The sequence below is a fragment of the Wolffia australiana genome, chromosome 6, assembly GCF_029677425.1.
Source record: "Wolffia australiana isolate 7733 chromosome 6, ASM2967742v1".
Classification (NCBI taxonomy): Eukaryota; Viridiplantae; Streptophyta; class Magnoliopsida; order Alismatales; family Araceae; genus Wolffia; species Wolffia australiana.
Genome location: NC_135840.1, coordinates 8871861 through 8896327, shown reverse-complemented (window position 1 = coordinate 8896327; position 24467 = coordinate 8871861). Strand labels below are relative to the sequence as shown.

The 24467-nt window shown below is 44.7% G+C and overlaps 2 protein-coding genes across 5 annotated transcripts in view; both read left to right on the top strand.

The window, feature by feature from the left end:
• LOC144704548 (calmodulin-binding transcription activator 4-like) overlaps window positions 1-23951 on the top strand; it is a 39609-nt gene extending 15658 nt beyond the window's left edge. For 3 of the 4 annotated variants that reach the window (XM_078577000.1, XM_078576998.1, XM_078576999.1), the window contains 11 exons: window positions 11-136; window positions 231-346; window positions 965-1053; window positions 10014-10059; window positions 13656-14070; window positions 14515-14720; window positions 15492-15953; window positions 16642-17234; window positions 21849-22437; window positions 23274-23588; window positions 23673-23951. In XM_078577000.1, coding sequence (XP_078433126.1) covers window positions 11-136; window positions 231-346; window positions 965-1053; window positions 10014-10059; window positions 13656-14070; window positions 14515-14720; window positions 15492-15953; window positions 16642-17234; window positions 21849-22437; window positions 23274-23588; window positions 23673-23792 — 3077 coding nt within the window. In that variant the 3' untranslated portion in view covers window positions 23793-23951. Of the gene's footprint in view, window positions 1-10; window positions 137-230; window positions 347-964; window positions 1054-10013; window positions 10060-13655; window positions 14071-14514; window positions 14721-15491; window positions 15954-16641; window positions 17235-21848; window positions 22438-23273; window positions 23589-23672 lie in introns of those variants that run through there. The other variant, XM_078577002.1, reaches the window with a different exon arrangement.
• LOC144704836 (uncharacterized) lies at window positions 4816-7214 on the top strand. The gene is made up of 2 exons (XM_078577382.1): window positions 4816-5999; window positions 6341-7214. Exons 1-2 carry the CDS (start codon window positions 4913-4915, stop codon window positions 6367-6369), a joined length of 1116 nt encoding a protein of 371 aa, XP_078433508.1. The 5' UTR covers window positions 4816-4912; the 3' UTR covers window positions 6370-7214.
• Window positions 23952-24467: the final 516 nt, after the last annotated feature.

The window sequence follows — 24467 nt, the reverse complement described above, 5'->3', positions numbered from 1 at the left end:
CAACTCTTAGGGGTAGAGATCAGCCGGCTGATAAAAGAGGCTCAAATTCGCTGGCTTAAGCCAGTGGAAGTGGAGTTTATTCTGGAGAATTGCAACAGCGATCTAATCACCCCAGAACCGCCTATCAAACCACCAAGTAATCATTATCTGTTTTGATTTTCTTGTGAACAAAAAATGTTTCCATGATACTAGGAGATAGCCTGACATTGTTGATCATAACTTTGCCACAGGTGGATCTTTATTTCTCTTCAACAGGAGAGTTCTAAGATTTTTCCGCAATGACGGACATGCCTGGCGGAGAAAAAAGGACGGAAGAACTGTTGGAGAAGCACACGAGAAACTCAAGGTTATCTCACCAATCTTGTTTTTACTTGTATTCTTCATCAGCATCTTATCGTCTGGCCCATTCTTGCTTTTTAATATACTTTTTGAGAAAGAATCTGTTTAAGTTTTCCTTCACAGTCATCCGGATCAAGGCAATTGCCTTTTTCTGTGAAAGAATATTGACATGTTAGTTGTTCCTTGTGAATAACAGCCAAATACTTGAGAAATCGTCTGCTTAATCTTACATCTCTCAGAACCCTGGAATAAGATTTTTGATTTTTATAATCTTTCAAAACAAAGATTTTGATTTTATTGATTTGGAAAATTTGCAAATGGCATGTTGGGCATAGGAATCTTCAGTGATGGAAAATTTTGTATGCCACTATTCTCTATGGTTTTTTGTTTAACCTTTTTGGTGTTTGTGACTTAGCATACAGTTTCTTGTTAATGTCTGTTTGATTTATTTAGGTAAAAACATATTGTCAAATTTTCCTTTGTAATATGTATTGGGTTCTTTACATTCCAAAATTGAATTTAAATTTCGTCCAACTAGGAATTCTCCTTTATTCATTTGTTAAGTTGGATTCCTCAAGAATTCAAGTCACATTAAAATTTTAATTTTTTTCCTGACGAGGTTTAGCTGGGAAATGTTGATAGATTGAATTGTTACTATGCTCATGGGGAGCAAGATCCCAATTTCCAGAGGCGTTGTTATTGGATTCTGGATCCGTAAGACCTTTTTATGGCTCTCTTTCTTTATACATTATGTTACAGAATTTCATTTCTATTTTTTGTTTCTGTTTAGATTTCCTCGGTAAATATGTCCCCATTTTATTTGTTTTACCATTGCAGCCAAGGTACACTTTCTAAGCTCATGATCTAGAGCTTAGCATGGCCCCTCAAATGACTCAATAGATGAGCCATTATCTTCACCTTCGGACGGAAGTATTCAGCTACTGGAGTGTGGAAGGCCTCAACATGTTATCTGAGTGGATACAGGCGAGATCTTCTTGTTGAAACAGCCTGTCGCATGTGGTTTCCATTCTAGACCCAAAGCTAATCCATGAGCGGATCTAATGATGATCTTTAGATGTCAGGAATGGAAAACATTGTTTTTGACTGATGTGAAGCTGTATAGACGACACTTCTCTAATGGATCCTGAAACTCATATACCCCTTTTACTGATACATTCCATGGACCCACCTCCGCTGGGCAAATGATAAATTTTATCGCTTGGGTCAGTGGAAAGTTTATTTCTTGAGGAACGTGCATTGCTCTTGATCCGGTAGTGGACCTGCTTTGTCCTTCCAAAGAATGAATGACTTCAGTTTCAGGGTCAAATGTTTTTATTTTCTTACGACCAAAAGTGGCTGAATCACTTTCCTCAATTTTCCCTCGTTAGATGAAAGGTGCTGCATTTTTTCATCGCAACATTTTATCCTATACTTTCTATATTTTGTTTTAGTTTATTGTACAGGTACCTTAAAGAAAATATGATCCATAAAAAGTTGATCCTTTCTGCGATGGGCCTAACCCAATGCACTAATAGCAGCTATTTACGGTGGATTGCTTCGGTTAGCAAGAAAATGAGATTTGTTTCATCAAATACTTGTTAAGGCATGGTGGCTCTGGAGAAGAAGACAACCGGCAGCTGACATGGTGCCATAGTCGAATTTGTGTCTGGGCGTGAAGATAGTTCCTAACTACAGGGCATCAAAATCAGAGGACACATTAGTGCTCGCATGGGCTTTTATGTACGATGATTACAGAGATGCTTGCGAATTATCTATGCATGGACACTGTGGAGTTGTGGGATGAAGTCCACAAAGACTGCTCAATGAGGCAAATGGCTGAAGGACATACGGCTTATTGACCCGAACTATCAAGTTGATCTAGGGACCAATTCATTATTGTATATTCATTTGAGCTGAAGGTCATCTGGTGCAAAGTTGATCACTATTGGTTTGTGAACAATCTGAACTCTGAAATGAATTACTCTCAGGAAGAGGTTGTTTAATCTATTAACGTCCCTAAATCCTGCTTAGTTGAAAATATCTGGATCTAAATCCTGCACAGAGAAAGGGTTCTTGAGGCAGAAGGCTGTACTTCCCAGGAAGAAGGCTGCAGCAAAAAATAAATTCTGGAGTTCAGCCAGAGCAGTGAAGGGAGTCAGCCACAAGGATGGATGTAACCACAGGGCCAGACCCAACAAGGCAGATTCACAGGTTGACTACCCAATGTACAAGAAGAAAATTACAAAATTTTGAAATAGGATTTGAGTACAAGCTCAAGGATGGATGCAGCGAAGGGAGTCAGCCACAAGGATTTGTGCAGCCACAGGGCCAGACCCAACAATGCAGATTCAGGGGACAATTTATGGTTTTCTTATCATAAGAAGAAGTGGCACACAAGAGATGCCTGTTGGAAATCCCATGGGAAGCCACAGCAGCCAAGGTGGGCATATTTGACGACTGCATTTGAGGATGAGAGCAAGGTCTGATGAATTATTGTATTGGGACGATGCCACATGACCATGATAATGATTCTGTTAGACCCAAAAGAAGTTAAAATGCTGAAAGGGAAGTTGCCTCCACTTCTTCTACCATGACATCTCTTAATGAATCAAGCGAGATCAGGCTTATTGGAGGCTAACTTGGATTCTGAAATTCAAGGGTCGAAGGGAAAGAAGTTGGTTTCCTAATAGGGAAATGAATAGAATAAGGCTAAGGCAAGTTTCAACAATATATATAATTTTTTTTAAATGATAAGTTCAATATATTCTACATGTCTGATCAATTGGTTAACGGATGTGCAAAAGAAAGGGAAAATATGAATCGGGGTTATTGAGCCGACCAAGTCAGCAGAACCCAACCCAACCTGCTGACCCAGCAGACCTGTTGCTGACCAGCCTCTGGAGGATTTGGCTACCGTGGGTCAGGTGTGCTAACCTTGTGAGATCCCCAAACCTGGGCATCTGATTGGCTCTGAAATATCCCTCTCCTCACCCATCTTTCCAGATTTTCACAGGCAACGACTGGGATTTTCTTCCAGAAAGAACTTGTGGATACGAAAAACATTCTTGGTTATGTGCCAAGCTAAGAGCCATTTGGGAGGAAGTTCCCCCTTTAAACCATGGCCTTGATTGTCTAACCTAAGTATTGGAAGATGATTGCTCAGCTAAATTTGGACAATCATGGATTGGCACTAGGTCTAGACTTGTGAAACTTTCATGAATAGAAAATTTTGTCAGAAATTACAATCTGATTCCGATTTTATGATACTTTGGATCTTAAAATGTGATGTTACCCTGTTGACACCATAACTTACTGATGCTTTGTTGTTTACGGATTCCAGATCAATCTTCTAAATTCTTGAACCGAGGAACACAGGTCGACCACCCAATGTACTAGAAGAAAATTACAAAATCTCTAAATAGGGTTTGAGTAAAAGCGCTTAAAGTGAGAGGAGTGGAGTTAATAGGCCAGTAGCTGTTAACTCAATAAGAGGGGAGAAAGAAATAACATTGATGAGGCCCACTGCGACACAAACTGGCAATAACTCTTCCTATTTAGAGATTTGAGTACAACAGGAACTGAAAATAAGAAGGAAGAAACAAATCTCAAAATAGGGATTGAATACAAGCACTTAAAGTGAAAGGGGCGGAGTTAATAGGTCAATACCCCTGTTGATCTGAGTATTACATGTCTTTATTTTCTCTCTCTTGTTAGCCCATTAAGGGCCCTCTCTAGTCAGCCCATTAGGGCTTCCTATAAAACCCTGTAATCTCTTTCATTTGCTATCAAGAATTGTTCTTTTCTTGTTTACATGGTATCAGAGCTCTAACCCTAACCCTAATCTGGGTTTCCTGGGCTCGACCTTGCACTCCGATCTTCGGCGGTTCTCACGACCGCCTGATCTCGCGCTCCGGTCTCTCGCCGTCTCGCTCCGGGCCTCCCAGGCGCCGCCGTTCTGGCGTCCGCCGTCCCAGCGTCTTCCGCTCTGGCGCCCCCGTCCGCGCCCGCGCTCGCTCGCGCCCTCCCGGCTCGCGCCGCCCGGCTCGCGCCGCCCGGCGACCGGCGTCCGGCGCTGCCCGTCCAGCGACCGTCGTCCCGGCGCCCGCCGTCCCGGCTCCCGCCGTCCCGGCTCCCGCCGTCCCGGCTCCCGCCGTCCCGGCTCCCGCCGTCCCGGCTCCCGCCGTCCCGGCTCCCGCCGTCCCGGCGCCCGCCGTCCCGGCTCCGCCGTCCGGCTCCGCCGTCGGCTCCGCCGTCCAGCTCCCGCTGCCGTCGGCTCGCCGTCCGTCCGCTGCTCCGACCGCCGTCCAGCTCCGCCGTCCAGCTCCGCCGTCCGCCGCTGCTCCCGCCGTCCAGCGACCGCCGTCCGGCTCCCGCCGTCAGCGACCGCCGTCGGCTCCCGCCGCCCAGCACCCGCCGTCCAGCGCCCGACGTCCGGCGCCCGGCGTCCGGCACCCGCCGTCCCGGCTCCCACCGTCCCGGCTCCCGTCGTCCCGGCGTCCGACGTCTCGGCGCCTGCAGTCCCGGCTTCTCGTCGTTCCTGCGCCTTCTAATTGTGGTCTACTCTGTTTTCATCATGACGAACCCGGTTGAAGCCCAGACCTCTACTGTCACGTCAGACTCGACGCATGTATCTACGCCACATGCATCTGCGGTGCCTCTCGAGCCCGGGAATTGGTCGTCCTCCTCTGGACCATCCTCTTTGCCTCGGATGCCTCCGGATGGTATGTTTACTGGATTCAATCTCCTGCAATGGCGCCAGTACGTCCAGATAACTTTAAAAGGGCGTCTCATGCGCCATCTTCTAGAAGACGGACCTTCCCGGACCGATCCCAAGTATTATGACTGGCTGGACGTTGAGGGGGTAGTTTATCGTTGGCTCTTGGACAGTATTTCACCTAGTGTTAAAGGTGAATTCATGCCTCTAGAGTCGGCTCGGGCGGTCTGGGAAGCAGCACTTGAGAGCCACTCCAAGAAGCACAACATTGCGACTCTGTACGAATTGGTACATCGGGCCGCTAACCTGCGTCAAGGGGACCGGTCTATCATGGAGTACAGTACGGAGCTCATTTCGTTGTGGAATGAAATTGACTACTACATGCCGCCCGACCCCCATTCGGTGGACCGCCAATATACTCTTCAACTTCGGGTTTTCCAGTTTCTTATGGGACTGAACCCGGAATATGATGTTGTACGGGCTCCGCTTATTCATCGGGAGACTGGTCCTACCTCCAAGGATGCGCTCCACAGTGTGCGGGTTGAAGAATCCCGCTTTCAGCAGGCCCAGAACTCGGCTTCGGCACTTGTAGCTCATTCCTCTTCGTCTGCACGCCCATCATCGACTCCACCACCCGGCTCTTTGCCACGTGGTCCGACGGCTCGGACGGAGGATTCTCCAAAGGGTGATCCTTCGCTGTTTTGCAATTACTGCAAGAAGCGAGGTCACTCTAAGGAGACGTGCTACAAGCTTCAACGGAAACGCGCACAACCGAGCAACCTTGCTGCAGCCGCCTCGTCCGTGCCCCCCCCGGGTCAAGTGCCTATGCTGTACGGTCTTCTCCCGACTAGTGCCTCGCCCGCTAGCTTCACTCCGGAAGAGATGGAGCGTCTACGCCGCTTGCTTGATCCTCCAGTCGTGGGCTCATGCTCCTTGGCCCACGCAGGTATGTCCACCAGTCTTCCCACGCCTACATCCCCCCCTGGCCATTCTTTTTCCTCTTCCACTTGGCTTCTTGATTCCGGTGCCACCGCCCACATGACCCCAAATCCTCGAGCCTTTCAAACTTATGCACCCGTTTCTGGCTCCTCCAAAGTTAAAACAGCCTCCGGCGATCTTCTCACCGTGGCGGGTATTGGTCGTGTGGCCCTTTCCTCTTCTATGCATCTATCTGAAGTTCTTCATGTTCCTCGCCTTACTCATCATCTTCTCTCCCTATCTAGCCTTGTTCGCGACTTGAAACAAGACCTTACCTTCTCTCCTAATTCATGTTTTTATCGTGATAAGGTGTCGGGGAGGACGATTTCCATTGCTGAGGAGCATGAGGGGCTCTATCTTGTTCGTCCTTGTTCGAGTTCTCTTGCTTTTGCTGCTGCGGCAGTTTCCCTTTCGGATTCCCATGAGCGTTTGTGGCTTCTTCATCGACGTCTCGGCCATCCTTCTTTTGCTACTCTTTATCATCTCTTTCCTAAACTCTTTCAAGGCCATTCTGTGGACCGTTTTGTTTGTACTGCTTGTCGAATTGCCAAACATCATCGTACCACGTATCCTATCTCGTCTTCTCATTCTTCGACCCCATTCTCCCTTATTCACACCGATGTGTGGGGGCCTTCCCCTATTCATAGTACTTCCGGTTCTCGGTGGTTATGCATCTTTATTGACGACGCTACTCGATTCACGTGGGCATATTTCTTGAAGAACAAATCGGAGATATCTCGTGTCATTCCTCAATTTTACTCCCTTATCCAAACTCAATTCTCTATATCCATTCGTCGCTTCCGCTCCGACAATGCTAAAGACTACGTTAACACCACGTTAAGCACCTTCTTCCAAGACAAAGGCATTATCCATGAAACTTCTTGTCCCTATACACCACAGCAAAATGGCGTTGCCGAAAGAAAATTCCGTCACATCTTTGAAATGACTCGGAGCCTTCTCTTCCATATGCATGTGCCCAAGTATTTTTGGGGGGAAGCCGTCTCCACCGCCATCCATCTTCTTAATCGCCTTCCATCTCGAGTGCTTGACTACTCCACTCCCATTGACCGTCTTCAGCATTCCTTTCCAACTCTCTCTCCGAACTCATCTTACTCCTCGTGTATTTGGATGTGTATGCTATGCGCCCAACCACCAACTTGGTCGTGATAAACTGGATCCCCGTGCTATCAAGTGTGTGTTTGTTGGCTATTCTTCCACCCAGAAAGGCTATTTATGCTATCATCCACCCTCTCGCCGGTTCGCGTCACCAAAGATGCCACGTTTGATGAATTGCTTCCTACTATTCCTCCTCCTCTCCTGAACCTCATCGTCCCCATCTCCCTCCGATCCACTCGAATTCCTCATCCTCGTCCCTCGTCCCTCTTCACCGGCCCCGCCCGATGTGTCTCCGCCTGTTGCTCCTCCAGCAATTGTGCCTCCCGACCCTCCTCCGGCCGCCGTCTCAGTCCCTCCTGTGGAGCCTCCTCCAGTATCTGCTCCTGCGCTCGACCCTTCTGCTGCACCTTCTTGATTCCTCCGCTCCTATCCGTCGCTGCCCGCCTGAAAAACACTATGGTATTACCCTTGCTCGTCGCAAGCCTCGGCTTCCTTCTTCGTCTCCTGCTGCCCCGTCTACCTCAACCTCCACCCCTCCTGCCACCTCCTCATTAGCCGTGCTGCCCTCTTCCCGTTCCTCTCCCCTCTATCCGTTGGCGGAATCTATCTCCTCTCATCGCCTCTCACCCTCTTATCATGCCCTTCTCACCTCCCTTGATGCCACTTCCCTTCCCAAGACGGTGGACATTGCCCTTTCATTTCCGCATTGGCGTCAGGCCATGGCGGAAGAACTTCAGGCTCTTGCTCACAATGAAACGTGGGATCTGGTTCCTCTACCGGCCGGGAAGCATCTCGTGGGTAGCCGTTGGGTGTATGCTGTGAAGCATAATTCTGACGGTTCTATTGAGCGCCACAAAGCCCGGGTTGTGGCACAAGGGTTCACTCAGAAACATGGCATTGATTATCAGGAGACCTTTGCTCCCGTCGCCAAGCTGAATACTGTGCGGATCTTATTGGCCCTTGCTGCGGATCGGGGCTGGATTTTGCAACAATATGATGTGAAGAATGCTTTTCTGCATGGAGAGTTGACTGAGGAGATCTACATGGCATTACCTCCTGGCTACACTTCCTTAGTGCCATCGTCTCCGCAGTCTGTTGTCTGTCGCCTGAAGAAAGCATTATATGGCTTGAAGCAATCTCCTCGTGCCTGGTTTGGTCGTTTCACGACGGCCATGCAGCGTCGTGGATACCGTCAGTGTAATGGTGATCACACCCTTTTCTACCGCCATTCCACGTCAGGGGGAGTCGCTATTCTTCTTGTGTACGTGGATGACATCATTATTACGGGTGATGATACGACGACCATTACTGAGCTGGCATTGTATCTCTCGTCGGAATTTGCTATTCGCCATCTTGGCCCGTTGAGGTACTTTCTTGGCATAGAGGTGGCCTATTCTTCCAGCGGGATCTTTATTTGTCAGAGAAAGTATATGGTGGACCTTCTCTGTGAGCTTGGAAAGGAGGACGCCAAGCCTGCTTCGACACCGATTGATGCGAACCATCGACTTGGTGCCGATGCGGATGAGGAGCTTGCTGAGCCTGGCCCATATAGAAGACTTGTGGGAAAACTGCTTTATCTCACCCACACTCGCCCGGACATTGCATATTCAGTGGGTGTTCTGAGTCAGTTCATGCAGACTCCTCGCATGAGCCATTTTCATGCTGCTCATCGTCTCCTCCGTTTCCTGAAGGGCACCATTGGCCGTGGATTATTGTTTCGTCGCCATACCGGCCTGCGTCTTGAAGTCTACACCGATGCAGATTATGCCGGCTCTGTGGTTGATCGTCGGTCCACATCTGGGTATTGCACCTTCTTGGGCGGCAATCTGATTACTTGGAGGAGCAAGAAGCAGAAAGTGGTCTCTCGATCGAGTGCTGAAGCGGAGTTCCGTGCCCTTGCGCATGGTCTGTGTGAAGCACTTTGGATTACCCAGCTTCTTCGTGAGCTACGGTGTCCAGTTCCCTCTCCTGTCCAGCTGTTCTGCGACAACAAATCGGCGATCAGCATTGCTCATGACCCCGTTCAGCATGACCGTACAAAGCACATCGAGATCGATCGCCATTTCATCAAAGAGAAGCTTGAATCAGGAGATTTTTGCACGCCTTATGTTCCGTCCGCTGAACAGCTTGCAGATATCTTCACCAAAGGGCTTCATGCCCCTAGGTTTGAGGAGCTCTGTTCCAAGCTGGGTGTGGATAACATCCACGCTCCAGCTTGAGGGGGAGTGTTGATCTGAGTATTATATGTCTTTATTTTCTCTCTCTTGTTAGCCCATTAAGGGCCCTCTCTAGTCAGCCCATTAGGGCTTCCTATAAAACCCTGTAATCTCTTTCATTTGCTATCAAGAATTGTTCTTTTCTTGTTTACAACCCCTTAACCCAATTAGAAGGAAAAACAATATAGCATTGATAAGGCCCGTAGCAACATGTACTGACAAGAACTCCCTCTTCCTGCCCTGTTTTACTAATATCCTCCTTTTCAGACTGACTCAGTGACCATATGCTTACAAGCTCTGATATCCTTTTGACTAGTGTTAGAGAAAGAATTTCTTTTAGGATCGTGTTCAATGAACATATTAGGAGGCAAGTTTATATGATGGCGGGGTAGTATTATTATCAAGGGAAAAATTCCGAAAGATGTATTTGGAAGACCTCCTTAAACTCTATTATCAATTTTATGTTAGACTTATATGCAGAAGTTTCCTTGTGTATTTTGTTTCAAGTTTCCCAGTTTATGTACTTTGCTGCTTTACTGTATTGGTTCATATTCCAGCTATCTTTGTCAAGTTTCATTCATAAGAACTCCCACATAAACAGTATTTTTATTAATTTTAATTCACACATTTATTTTTCAATATTTCTTTAGGGCATTGGAGCATATTGTCCTTGTTCACTATAGAGATATATCGGAGGTTTGTCTGTGCCATAATGCTTGTTCTTATACTTTTGATGAGTCAAATTTTTATGCTTATTCTTCTACATGTTATCTTGTTTAATTTATGATGAACTACTGAGGAAAAACTCGATCAAAGGTAGAATTTCCTCCGCCAGTCAAAAATGCCAGTGGGTAATTGCTCCTGTAGAGCTTTGAATCCATTGTAACCTCCTGAAGCTCTTGAAGGAGCCTGCTGCAATTAGAGCATTGAGGAAAAATAGTTCACGAATTATGTGCAAGATAGGAGTTACTTGTGTAACTACAATGAAAAAGAGCCCATATTGTTTACTTGATGCCTCCTGGGGTTTCCCGCTACAGCTACTTAAGCTCCCCTGCACGTGAGAGGCTTTCCGTTCGCATGGGAACTCCTCACACCCGGGTCCTTCACTTCTTTCTTTGAGATTTTTTGGAGAAGAAGCGACTTGTATCACTTACAGACACTCTTGAATGAAAGATATGTAACAGTCTCGAAAGATAAATAATAAAAATACATTAGCAAGGATAAGAACATGGGAGAAAGAGAGAATAAGTGGAGATCAACTTGATGAGGACTTTTAGATTACTAGGAATAAACCTGCGAGACATGAAAGCTTCGGGAGAAACCTGTCATTCCCATCATCAGTTAGAGCTCTTTGATATGGCCTAGCTCTTTGATTTTTCCTACTGCCTTGCACAGGCTGAGACATGAAAAACAGGAAGATCATGTTCAATAGTAACTAGCGCAATTTTCTTTAGGATGGTAGGATCAGAGTTCTTTGGGGAGATCTTTGCGAACAATTTTCTGGCTAAAGATTTTATGTGATATGGTCTTATATTTAAGAAAAACTTTTTGCCCTCCTGGAATTGGACACTCTGGCGATGTCGATCCTCTTAATTCTTCAGACAAGACTGGACCTTTGACTGGTGCACTTGAATTGGACACCTGGGAGATGTCTATGATCTAGTTTAGTTTTGCCGGAAACAGAGGAAGACTGTCTTTTTAAAAAAACAGAGGACTGTGATAGAGTATTTACTCCAAACTTCAAGAGCTCTGATCACAATCACAGAAGGTCACAGAAGATTGAAACTAACGGTGGCGCTGTTCACGGAGACGGAAAATACTCACAGCAATCGTATAGTTTCTTTGTAATATGGCCTCTCGATTCTATTTTTGCAAAACTGGGGGAGAAGAAATCCAACACAAATTCCCATAATAGAAACCAACAATCACAATGAAGAATCGAGATCCAAAACAAGACTAGATATATTTTTTTGGGAAATGTCACCAGTGTCAGTCGCCAATGGATGATCAAGAGTTTAAAAGGAAATGGTGAGGAAAAGAAGATGGCGGCTCAGTAGATAGATCTGTTTAAGGTGTTGACATGATGCTTTGTCCTCTGGTTGTGGAGTCTGGCTCCTTGACCTCCAGCCTCATCCTGTTCTTGCAGCTGGTTGACTTGCAAAAAGTGTAACAGAAATATTTAACTCCTTTGTCTTAAGGGTTCACGGCACATGAGATTTCTAGGAGTCACATGTGACTCCTCGAGCGCTTTCAATGCTTGTTAAGATAAGTTATGGTTTGGAATTTCTCTCAATGGTAGAAAGATTTCTCAAGAAGATGCTGTACATGAATGACAAACATTAAACTGCTAATTGGATTTGGAAAACTTCTGGCTGGCAGCACCAGCGGATGCAGATCAAAATTTTGGCTCTGTTACCATTTTAAAATCCATAAGGGGAGATATGGATAGCAGCAAAGAGATAGAGAGGTGAGAGATGGAAGAAGAGAGATGCCAAATTCAAATTACTTGGAGGTTTCTGGTTGACCCGAATCAACCAGAGCAAAGAGACAGAGTAGAAAGGAAAACTTCACACCCAAAATACTTCACCCCGTGTTCAAAGTTTCCGCCTCCTTCCAACTCACCCGGTCTGAACAAGCAAGGAGTTGCCGGAGCGGCAGACCTCCCCAACGAGGTGCAGGAATCTGATGACGGTTCAGAAAGACACTGGAAGAGAGAGAGAGAGAGAGAGAGAGAGAGAGAGAGAGAGAGAGAGAGAGAGAGAGAGAGAGAGAGAGAGAGAGAGAGAGAGAGAGAGAGAGAGAGAGAGAGAGAGAGAGAGAGAGAGAGAGAGAGAGAGAGAGAGAGAGAGAGAGAGAGAGAGAGAGAGAGAGAGAGAGAGAGAGAGAGAGAGAGAGAGAGAGAGAGAGAGAGAGAGAGAGAGAGAGAGAGAGAGAGAGAGAGAGAGAGAGAGAGAGAGAGAGAGAGAGAGAGAGAGAGAGACAGAGAGACAGAGAGACAGAGAGAGAGAGAGGGAGACAGAGAGACAGAGAGACAGAGAAACAGAGAGGGAGACAGAGAGACAGAGAGACAGAGAAACAGAGAGAGAGACAGAGAGAGAGAGAGACAGAGAGAGAGAGAGAGAGAGAGAGAGAGAGAGAGAGAGAGAGAGAGAGAGAGAGAGAGAGAGAGAGAGAGAGAGAGAGAGAGAGAGAGAGAGAGAGAGAGAGAGAGAGAGAGAGAGAGAGACATAGAAACAGAGAGAGAGACAGAGAGAGAGAGAGACACAGAGAGAGAGAGAGACAGAGAGACGGACAGGGAGACAGAGAAACAGAGAGAGAGACAGAGAGAGACAGAGAGAGAGAGGGAGACAGGGAGAGAGAGGGAGACAGAGAGAGAGAGAGAGACAGAGAGAGAGAGGGAGACAGAGAGAGAGAGAGGGAGACAGAGAGAGAGGGAGACAGAGAGAGACAGGGAGATAGAGGGAGACAGAGAGACACAGAGAGAGAGAGGGAGACAGAGAGACAGAGAGACAGAGAGAGAGAGAGGGAGACAGAGAGACAGAGAGACAGAGAGACAGAGAGACAGAGAGACAGAGAGAGTGAGCGTCCTCTTCTCCTACAAACTGCCGTCCCCCTTTCCTCTCAATTCCCCTGCCCTAATCAAGGCTCCCGCCTCCCGATTGGGCTGCCCCGCCGGTGGGCTGGTAACCGGCCCATCAGTAGCTCCTGGCGTGGCCTTGGGCTCCTCCCGCCTGGCTCCTTTGGCCCGACACCGATACATTCGTATCGGGGTTGTATGAGTTTCCTACCCTTACATTGGGATAGAAATCCGAAGAGAGAAAATTAGTATAATACCCCTACTTCTAACAGTTATAACAACATAAATATTCTTAATTCGTGACTCCCTTTCCTTGAATGATTCATTCCAGGTTTTTTTATGTCATTCAACTATGATTTTCTAATAAACGCATGCTTTTATTCGTTCACAACATTCAAGGCAAAATGGATTTGTATACAGACTAAAGAACTTTTCTCGATTCCCATCTTCATACGTAGTCAAGTTGGATGGATTTTGACTCCACGGGGAGCGCTGTCATAATTTGATTTCATATTCATCATCAATGAGGAAACAAACTATGAGTGTCTTTTGATTATTAAAAGTGGAGTTTTGACTTTTATCTCGTGGTTAGACATTACTTTACCCAAGTAATATTTTATCGTGCTTATTTTTTGCATTTTTATCATTCATATAGTGTTTTCACTTTCTTTAGCTGATATAATAATTCCTCGGCGACCTTTTTTCCCTCCATTAGGGAAAGAATTTTATGCCTGGAATAGTGTCGGAATGGCTGTCAACCTCGCCTTTCTCTGTCGATTCTGTGGGAAACTGTAAAATTGATGGGAGCTCCAAGATTTCCTGCAGCCCAATATCTGGGGATTTGACGAGTCGTGAATCTTCTGTGGAAACTGCTATTCGTGATGTGGATGGATATGGTTATGTTTCTGAAGGGAGTTGCACATCTTCAACATCTCATTTCAACCGTGCACTTAAAAAGCTAGAGCTGCAATTAAGTTTGGAGGACGGTGATTATGAGTATATTCAAGAAAGTAAGGCTCCACTTATAAGGAAGGATTTGTCTCATGCTGAAAGGCATATTAATGAATCCGAAGGATTTGTATATGCTGGACGAGATGATGTCTGCAGTGGGCTTTTGGCCCCCATCTCTGGTATGTTTTCTTCACCATGGATGATTCTGTCATTTTGTATATTCTCTAAGTAGATTGGTCTGATTTGTTGTTTTTCAACTGGTAATCTGAAGAAATGCATGACAAATCATAGAATTCAGAACTTCTTCAACCACAAACCTATATCTTCCCTTATATATCTTACTCCTTTACATGACTATATCGTTCAGCATAGATAATTTTAAATACAATTCAAACTCCATTGATCTCCACTAATTAATGTTTTTGATTCTAGAAAAGAATCCATGGCCCCCCGTTTTTGAACCTTGTGAGTTTTCTAGTTGTACATTTCAAAAACTGGTGCTCATGATTTTCATTATGTTTACTCTATGTTCTATGTCTGTCACTTCTTACTTGATGGCATATATCATAATAAAGTCATAAAGTCTGGTACTAATTTTCAATCATGAATGCTAATTTCCTTAGGCAATGATCATAACGAGGCATTTAGGCCATCTGAATCCACTTGGGTTAATGGAAACCGACCATCCGTTTTCTGGGAAGGAATGTTGGAGCTGCCGTCATCCAGTAAATCTCAGTGTATCTCACAAGAGAATTCTTTTCAAGAACTTCCTCTTTCAGCAAAGAAACACGAGGATCAAAATACTTTTCTCCACGACACGAAGGGAAATGTGAGGATATTCAATGTTCTTTGGATTATTTAATTTCCAGATTTTTTATCTATGATTGAACCCTCCCATCTTGGAGTGAAACTTTTCTGTGTTGAGATAATTTTTTATTTTTAAAATAGCCGAATTGTGTTTGTCATATCTAACCTCGTAGAGTTGCTTAATTTCCCATTCTTTGGATGATCACATAACACTGGAGAAAATCTAATTTTTTTTTCTTGGTCCATTTGGTTACAACACAGGTTAGACCTATTTATAAGTAATTATGATTTACCATGAACGGATACATTTCGTCATGAATATAAAAGGATTTGTCTTTCAGAAGAAGATATAGATTTCCCTTGGCTTCTTGGTAGTGCTCGGCACATCCTGACAACATTGACAGGTAACACTGATGTCGACGTTGGTATGGTTTTCTAATGATATCATCAAAGTCAACGAGCGTCAATGTCGTCCATGTCAACCATACCAATATCGTCATCGTCAAGAAGGCAAATTGATGTTTATGATAATGTCAATGAAAACCTTGACATTGAAATGATCGATGATTTTTGATCTAGAACTTAAAAATTTGCTAAGTTGACAGCTTAAGTTGGCAAACAATGTCAACCATCTGTCCTACCCCATTATCATCAACATCAACTGTCAACCACAACCACGGTCATCATCAATCACCATCTTCATCAACAAGGGTCAATGTTGTTGAAGTTAACCTTGACGTGTGCTGAACCTTACTTTGTGGATTGATTGACGACAGTTTTTTTTTCTTTTTAGGATGTGCAATCTTATCCAGAACTTAGCTGCACTTTAACAGAGCTAGAAGATTTAATGACCCAAAGTGGAGATTGTGAAGGAAGTAACAGAGGCAACACTATCCAAGATCCTGGGAAATATCCGGAGTGGCATCTTTCGGAGGCCAGAAGGATTCTCTTGGGTCCGGATAGTCTCATTGAGACAGTGACATCCATAAAACAAAGTCCAGGGTTGGAAGACACTACTGCTTCCGAAGCCGATAGATGCATTTCACAAGAAGAAAGTACGGCTGAGTGGATGAGTAACATGGATTTCCATTATTACAGCAGTTTAGAGTTTCCTAAAGAGCGAGAATTTTCATTTGACCAGCAACTGTCACTACCTTCCGTTGAATCAAGTTCATGTCTGACTATGTCTGAGAAACAGGTTTTCAATATTCGAGAAATTTCTCCTAATTGGTCATATTCCTCTGAAAGTTCTAAGGTGATTGATCTTTGCGCTCTTGAATTTTGACCTGTTTTTTTTCATAGCACATAATACTCTTTTTGCTGGATTTTTTTTCTTAAAAACGTTTGTACTCCATTGTTTTGTATCTTTAATTTTTTTTGCTTCATTTATTTAATCTGGAAATTTTTACTTTAGAAACATAAGTTGTCCTCAAATATAGGGACACCGCCTTTTGTAATGATGATGGATTGCCATCATCCATCTTTTAAGCAGAGATGACAATGATGCCTTGTCTCTGTCCTCATCATTTGTCAGCCGTGGGATGATGATGACAATAGGGTCATCCATATCCTAGTTGAGTACAACGACGAAGATAATGATGAAGGTGGTAGATTACATGAGGACAATGATGATTTGTAATTGTCCTTGACTGTCGTTTAATGCAGTACGATGATGACAATATCATCATCCGTGTCCTAGCTGAAGATTATGATGAATTGTCATCATCCTTGACATGTGTCTGATGCAGGATAATGGTAATGGTGGTGATCCATCATCTATATCCTAGCTGAGGATGGAGATGATGACAGTGGCAGATGTTGATGATGATAATGAAGATATATTCATCATATCCTCACCCACTTAAATCATTCATTTAGAGAAACCAATAAACCTGTTTACTGTATGTTCTATTTTTCCATCAAAATCTTGGGTTCAATTTCAGGTCATTATTGTTGGTGATTGCATGTACAACCATCACCAGTGTGACTGGAAAGTCATGTTTGGACACATTGAAGTTCCGGCTGAGATGATCCAGAAAGGCGTGATCCGATGCCAGGCACCTGAGCTTCCTCCTGGCAAAGTCAGTTTGTGGTTGACATGTGGAAATGGGGAATCTTGCAGTGAAGCTCGAGAATTCGAATATCGTGCCAATCCATCAGATCCAACCCCCAATCCGAGGAAGAATGTTCAGGAGCTGGATTTACTCATCAGATTCGGCCAGATTCTCCTCAGTGGCTGTGATTCTGACTGTGATCTGACCGTGGAAAATGCTTTGCTTGGAGAGGGTCCCACTGGCAACAATGGCTCATTCGATGTTTCAGACTGGCTTCTACGAGAACTGTTGAAGGACAAGTTGAAGCAGTGGCTTGCCGCCAATGCCGGTAACTGGGTCAGGGAGGATCAAAACATCATCCACATGATTTCAGGCTTGGGCTTTGAATGGGCTTTGAGCCCGCTTCTTACTGGTGGCATCGGCATAAATTTTCGGGACTCTAATGGGTGGACCGCTCTCCATTGGGCTGCTCGTTTCGGAAGGTAAAAAACCTTAAGTCTATAAAAAACTTCCCTCGTTTCATGCACCATTTTTCTCAGACTTGGGATCATGTCCTTCTGAAATCTTTCATGGGCCATTTTTTCTCAACAAGAACTAAATGCTGCATCTATTTCGTTCGGCATTTTCTTTTGTGGGAAACAGGGAAAGTTTCATGGGCTCTTATTAAAGAGCATCTTTTTTCTTAGTAAAGAATCCTCAGGCGAGAGGAAGCTCCGAGGAGAGAGAAATCTCTGAGGAGAGAGGAAGCTCTGAGGAGAGAGAAAGCTCCGAGGAGAGAGAAAGTGTAGAAGAAAACAAAAATCCTTATTTAAGGTTCTCTTCAAGAAGGTACATATAGAGGCAACAACAGAAAAGAGAGAAAAAGAGAAAAGAAACATATTGAGAGAGAAAAGAAAATAAGAAACATATAGAATATTCAACACTCCCCCTCAAACTGGTGAATGGATGTTATCCATTCCCAGTTTGCCGCACAATTATCGAAAACGCGGGGTAGACAGTCCTTTGGTGAAAATATCAGCTCGTTGATGGGCAGACAGGGTGTAGGAAATGCAAAAATGTCCCAAATCCAACTTCTCTTTTATGAAATGACGATCAACTTCAACATGTTTAGTGTGGTCGTGTTGCACTGGATCATGGGCGATGCTGATAGCTGACTTATTATCACAAAAAATTTGAGTAGGTTGATGACACGGTAGCTTCAATTCTGCAAGAAGATCGATGAACCATAACGCCTCGCAGAGACCTTGTGCCAGGGCACAAAACTCTGCTTCAACACTGGATCGAGAGACAACAGATTGTTTCTTACTGCGCTGTGCAATAATATTGCCACCAAGTAAGGCACAGTAACCCGTCGTTAAGCGACGATCAACATGAGAATCAACATAATCGGCATCAGTATAGACGTCCAATTGGAGACCACCGTTACACTTGAATTGAAGACCAAGACCAATAGTACCCTTAAGATAGCGAAGTACGCGGTTGGCAGCATGCATATGGCTCGCTTTTGGAGAATGCATAAATTGACTTAACAAGCCCATGGCATTAGCGATGTCAGGGCGAGTGTGAGTTAGATATATCAGCTTACCAACCAATTTTTGATATCCTCCTTGGTCAACAACCTCCTCATACTCTGCCAGAGATAGCCGGTGATTCACTTCAATAGGAGTTGTAAGGGGTTGGGAGTCCGCCTTTCCAAGCTCTTGAAGAAGGTCCGTAATATATTTCCTCTAGCAAAGGACGATTCCAGTTGCAGAGTATGCCACCTCAATGCCAAGGAAGTAGCGGAGGAGGCCAAGATGTTTGATATCAAATTAACTAGCAAGGTGAGCCGCCAACTGAGCCGCCACATGTGAGTCATTCCCCGTAATGATAATGTCATCCACATACACAAGAAGCAGTGTGACTCCCCCGGACGATGAATGACGATAGAAGAGGGTATGATCACCATTGCACTGAAAATATCCAAATAGTTTCATCGAGTGCGTAAAACGACCAAACCAAGCCCGAGGAGACTGCTTCAAGCCATAGAGAGCCTTCTTGAGACGACACACTGATACGGGTCTACCCTGTACATACTTGGAAAAAAAAAGAAAGAAAAGAAGAATCCCTACTGCCACGTCGGATCAACAACAGGGAGGCCATTAGGGGAAGACTCCGCCTATAAATAAGGAGAAGGAAAGCGTCAAAGCCACTTCTTGAAGTCGTCGACATTTCCGGGAGCGGGAGATACTCTCCTCCGAGGCAAAAGGAGCGATCCGCCCTGTCGACGCACTCCTCTTCTATCTCTACTGATTCTTGATCTTTCCTCCACTCTCCTCTTCTGGATTGGAGCTACTTGTATTGGAATTCATTCCTCTTTGGGAACTCAGAAGTATCGTCAGTTTGGTAATTCTTCCTCTCCGTATTTTGGATTTCGTGTTCTTGAGAAATTGGGGAGTAAATCGATATTTTCTTACGGGAATCACATCACACACCAAAGGGAATGTGGAAGAAGGAGCCACATAGCTGGGAGGCAAGGACATATAAACCTCTTCATGGAGATTACCATGAAGAAACACATTCTTGACGTCGAACTGCTGAAGAGGCCAATCATGATGAGCTGCGAGGGCAATAAGAAGACGAACAATGTTCATCTTAGCAACGGGGGCAAATGTCTCTTGATAATCAATACCAAACTGCTGTGTATAACCTTTAGCCACAAGACAAGCCTTATACCGTTCGAGAGAGCCGTCAGACTGGTACTTGACGGTATAGACCCACCGACAGCCAACCAAGTGCTTGCTCGAAGGCAAAGGAACAAGATCCCAAGTTTGATTTTTTTCCAAGGCAGCCAATTCCTCTTCCATTGCATGACGCCACTCAGCGGAAGCCAAGGCGACAACCACTATCTTCGGAATGGGAATCGAATCAAGGTGGGTGAGAAGGGCTTGATAAGATGGGGAGAGGCGACAGAAGGAAACATAATTGGCCAAAGGGTAAAGGGAAGTGGAGGTACAGGACCGGGAGGCTTTCTGGAGAGCAATGGGAAGATCATCACATGCAGGGAAAGAGTTCGGGGAAGCAAGAGGTGAAGAGGGTGGAGGGACCGGTGAAAGGGCATCACAGGAGGGAGGAGAGGGCGGTGCAGCAGGGAGTGGTGCAGGTGACGGGGCAGGGGCAGTCAAGGGACGACGCCGACTACGATAGTACGTGGTCCCATCAAATTTTTGCGGAGGAGCGGAGGTGGGGAAAGCCAATGGAGGAGTAGCAGGGAGAGGAGACAAGGAGGGAGGTGTAAGTGGAATAAGGAAATCAAGGGACTCATCGTATGAAGAGGAAGGGGAAGGAGGGGACGATGAGCTAGGAAGGTAGAATGGAGTAGACTCGTCAAAAGGTAACATCTTTGCTCACGAGGAGGCGATGAGTAGAAGGGTGATAGCATTTATATCCTTTTTGATGAGAAGAGTAACCCACAAAGACACAACGGAGCATCTTAGCATCAAGTTTATCCCGAGAAAGATGATGGTTAGCAATGCAGCAGGTGCACCCAAAGATACGTGGAATGAGATTAGTTTTCAAGGAAACTGTGGGATAGGCCCGATGTAGGGCATCGCGAGGGGAACGAGGCGATTAGTTTTCAAAGATGAGAAAGAACGCGAGAGGGAAGGCGATTGATGAGGTGGACAGCGGTTAGAGAAGCTTCACCCCAAAAACATTTGAGCACATTCATGTGAAGAAGGAGAGAGCGAGTGGGATCAAAGATGTGACAAAATTTGTGTTCTACAAGACCATTCTGTTGAGGCGTGTAAGGACAGGACATTTCATGGACGATACCATGAGAGGTGAAGAAGGTGGAAATGGTGGAATTAACATAATCGCGTGCATTATCGGAACGGAAGCATTTGAGAGACGTACCAAATTGATTATGGATGAGGTCATGGAACGAAATGATAGTTGCAAAAAGATATGATTTATTTTTGAGGAGATAACCCAATGTAAAGAGAGTGGAATCATCCCCAAATATCACTAACCATCGGGCGCCAGAAGTAATATAGACGGGGGTTTTGTTTTCAAAGAAAAAAACTAGAGACGAGGGCTGGCCCCTAGAGATCACTGTCAATGAGGGAGAAAGGAGAAGATGAACGCGAAGAGGGGTCAGGAGGATACGTTGCCAGAGTATGTTTAGCTAACCAGCATGGTTCACAAACAAATCCGTCCACAAGACATCCATGAAACGAACGAGGGAACATTAGTTTCAAAGTAGAGAAGGAAGGATGTCCCAAGCAACGATGAAGAAGTCAAAGAGGGTCCTGGGCCGCAGTGGAGAGAGCCACGCCAACATCAGGGACTGAAGGAGAAATAGGTGGAGAGTGGTGAAGTATGTAGAGACCACCGCGTTCCTCAGCAAGTGTAGTCGTCTGCCCGTCACCTTATCACGATAGAAGCAAGTATTAGGGTTAAAAAATAAGTCTTGGCCAAGATCTTGAACAAGGTGACAAAGGGAAACAAGGCTAAGGGTAAGAGCGGGGACATGGAAAACATGTTTGAGGGTAAGATGGGAAGAGAGTTAGACACTCCCAATACTGGCCACAAGTAGGAGTTGACCAGACACAGTACAAACTTTATGAGAGCAGGAGAGGGGGTGTTCGTGAGAAAATACTTTGAGGCGGGAGTCATGTGAGCAGTGGCACCTGAGTCAACGATCCATTGCATATGAGAAGAGGAAGAGGAAAATTGTGTACCTTGATGAACCAGTGAAGTGGAGTCAACCAATTTAGACTGAAGGAGCTGTCAGAGTTGGTCAATTTCATCTTTTATTAGCCATTCTTCTCAGACTAATGACAATCACACTGTCATAGGTTTGATTAAACTTTCAAAATTTTCACTTGAAGTTTCAATAGTTGCAAAATAAAAAAATTAATGGACTTATACAAAAAGTTCTATCTTTTTCACCTGCAATTATTTTGGAGTCGAAAAGCAAGTAAAGTTCTTGTGGGTTTTGTTCAATTTTTGCTTGCCATTTTTTCTCTAGTCAGATTACGGGCAATTCTTTCTTCTCGACCAAAAACAGCTATATTTTTGTTTCTTTCTTCATTTTTTTTCCCTGTCTGATGCAGGGAGAGAATGGTAGCTGCGTTGTTAGCTGCTGGTGCATCAGCGGTGGCTGTGACAGACCCAACAACCCAAGACCCCTGCGGCAAAACCCCAGCCTCCATCGCAGCTGAATATGGCCACCGAGGTCTCGCTGGGTACCTCTCAGAAGTGGGTTTGACTAGCCACCTCTCGTCTCTCACTGTAGACAGTTCCAAGTTCTCCGGAGGCTCATTTGACATAGCAACCAATGAGGTAGTTGAAAGCATCAACCAGAAGAGCGTCAAAGTCCATCCTGGGGCTACAGAGGACCAGCTTTGCCTCAAAGACTCTCTGGCTGCAGTTAGAAATGCTGCCCAAGCTGCAGCCCGGATTCAGTCGGCTTTCAGGGCCCATTCTTTCCGAAAGCAACAATTAAAGGACCATAACCATGGAGATGATCCTTGTGAGCTAACTCCAAGAGAAATTCTCCGCCTTTCTGCTGCTTCGAAGGCTCTCAGGCCGCCTCGTGATTCAAAACTTCACTCTGCTGCGCTCTACATCCAGAGAAAGTTCCGTGGTTGGAGAGGACGCCAGAGCTTTCTCACTCTGCGCCAGAACGTGGTCAAAATACAGGTCTATCCCTTGATGCTTGTTCTTAATTTAGTTGACCCTCTCATCATAATCCAGCATTCCCTCAGGCCAGGGCCAGTTGCACCTCAATATGCAAAAAAATGAAAATATTATAATCTTTTTCTGTCCCAATGGAAATAGCTCCTTCAAGTCGAAGCTTACTCTGAAACAAAGAGTAAAAACTGTTACTCAATTGTGAAAGAAGAGTTTTTTTGACATTCCCCTAGGCCAAAGGCAGTGGCACCTTGTAATGCGGAAAATAAAACTAAATTTTAGTCGAAGTTTACGATGTAAACAAAGGTGTATTGATTTTTATTCTACAATGCAATAATATTTGTTTTACCTTTGGCCAGTGGTAGTGGCACCTCAAAAGACAAAACTTAAACATTCGTAATTCTTTTTTGTCCAGTAGAAATTACTCCTTAAGTTGAAGCTTAGTCTGAAATTAAAGGTGGAGATTGTTATTTTAAAGTGAAAGAATCGTTTTTAGCTCTATATTTTGTCTCACGCTGATGCTTATGAAGATTATGGAAAAAAATATTTTTAAGTCAACGCCTTCTGTCCATGTCAAGTGATATCCCTTGTGTTCTTTCAAAAAAGAAAGTGATATCGCTTATGATTTCTATACGTGTATTCTTCAACACAAATCCAATATTCCCTAAAGGCCAAGAGCAGTGGCACCTCAATGTATAAAAAAACAAATATGTGAATTCTTTTGTGCCCTACGATATTAGTTCCTTCAAGTAGAGATTATTACTTGATGACAAAAAAAACTTTTTCATGTTTACTTCCTGTGAACATGACTCTAATTATTGTTTTTTTTTTGTTCTCCAAAACAGGCTCACGTGAGAGGCCACCAGGTGAGGAAGAAGTACAAGCAGTTCATCTGGACGGTGGGCGTGCTGGAGAAGGTGATTCTTCGTTGGCGGAGACGAGGGTCTGGCCTGAGAGGATTCAAGGCCGATACAGAGACCGTTGACGAAGAAGTCAACGTTGTTGCTGATGATGACGACGATGATATTCTCAAGGTGTTCCGCAAGCAGAAAGTTGACGCTGCTCTCGATGAAGCCCTCAAAAGGGTTCTCTCCGTCGTCGAATCTGCTGAGGCAAGACAGCAATATCGACGCATGATCGAAAGCTACCGCGTTGCCAAGGTCGGTCAACTCGCCCTTGACCGTAATCTAATCATTAACATTTGTTAGTTTTTTGGATTTTACTTCTCTTGCATTGGATTTCAGGCTGATTCTGATGGCGTTGACTCGGCTGAGGTGGCAATGGTTTTTGATTCTCTGGATCATGAACTTTGGCCCACATTTGACTCCACTGATCATCAGCCTTTGAAGCGGGAAGAGAGATGACGGACACAGCTAGAGAGAGAGATACTTGGATAGATGAAGTGGGATAATATATCTGTTTCTCAGAAGGATGTGCATCACTCATCATCATCATCATTATTATACATTCAATCCCTGCATGGAAGTTGTATCAAAAAGTCAATAGATGAAATGGTTTTTATTTCTCCTCGTGTCTGTCTCTATGAAAAGGAAAATATATACCTAGAGAGAGAGATGAAACTGATGTGACTTTATGGGGTATGCGTACTACCCCATAAAGTCCCTCTGGTTATATGCATTCTACTTTCTTCGCTGTTCTAACTCCATTAATATATGCATAGAGAAAGAGAGAGATGAAATGGATTTCTCATCATCATCATCATCATCATCATCATCATCATCATCATTGCAGATTCTTCTTCATCCAACGCAAGGTCATTTCCAAAAGTCCAGTAAGATGGTTCCTCTTAGTCTAACCTTTTCAGCATCTCTCTCTCTACAACTGACTCTCTCTCTCTCTCATATGTGAGAGAAAATGTTCAGTGCTGACAGAAGAAACCTGCTGGATTAGAATTACATTTCCCATTCACTCTTCTTTTTTCCACTAATTTCTGCAATAAAACGTTGACTTTTTTGCTTGACACCATCTCAACTCCTTGAAGACAGATTCAAATGATATCAACAAGCTTAAAGAGTGCA

Bases quoted from the DNA above. Each gene is read 5' to 3' on its own strand.
- LOC144704836 (XM_078577382.1), top strand. From the start codon at position 4,913: ATGACGAACCCGGTTGAAGCCCAGACCTCTACTGTCACGTCAGACTCG. The intron at 6,000-6,340 runs GTATGTCCACCA...TATCGTGATAAG, and splicing joins ATGCTCCTTGGCCCACGCAG to GTGTCGGGGAGGACGATTTC.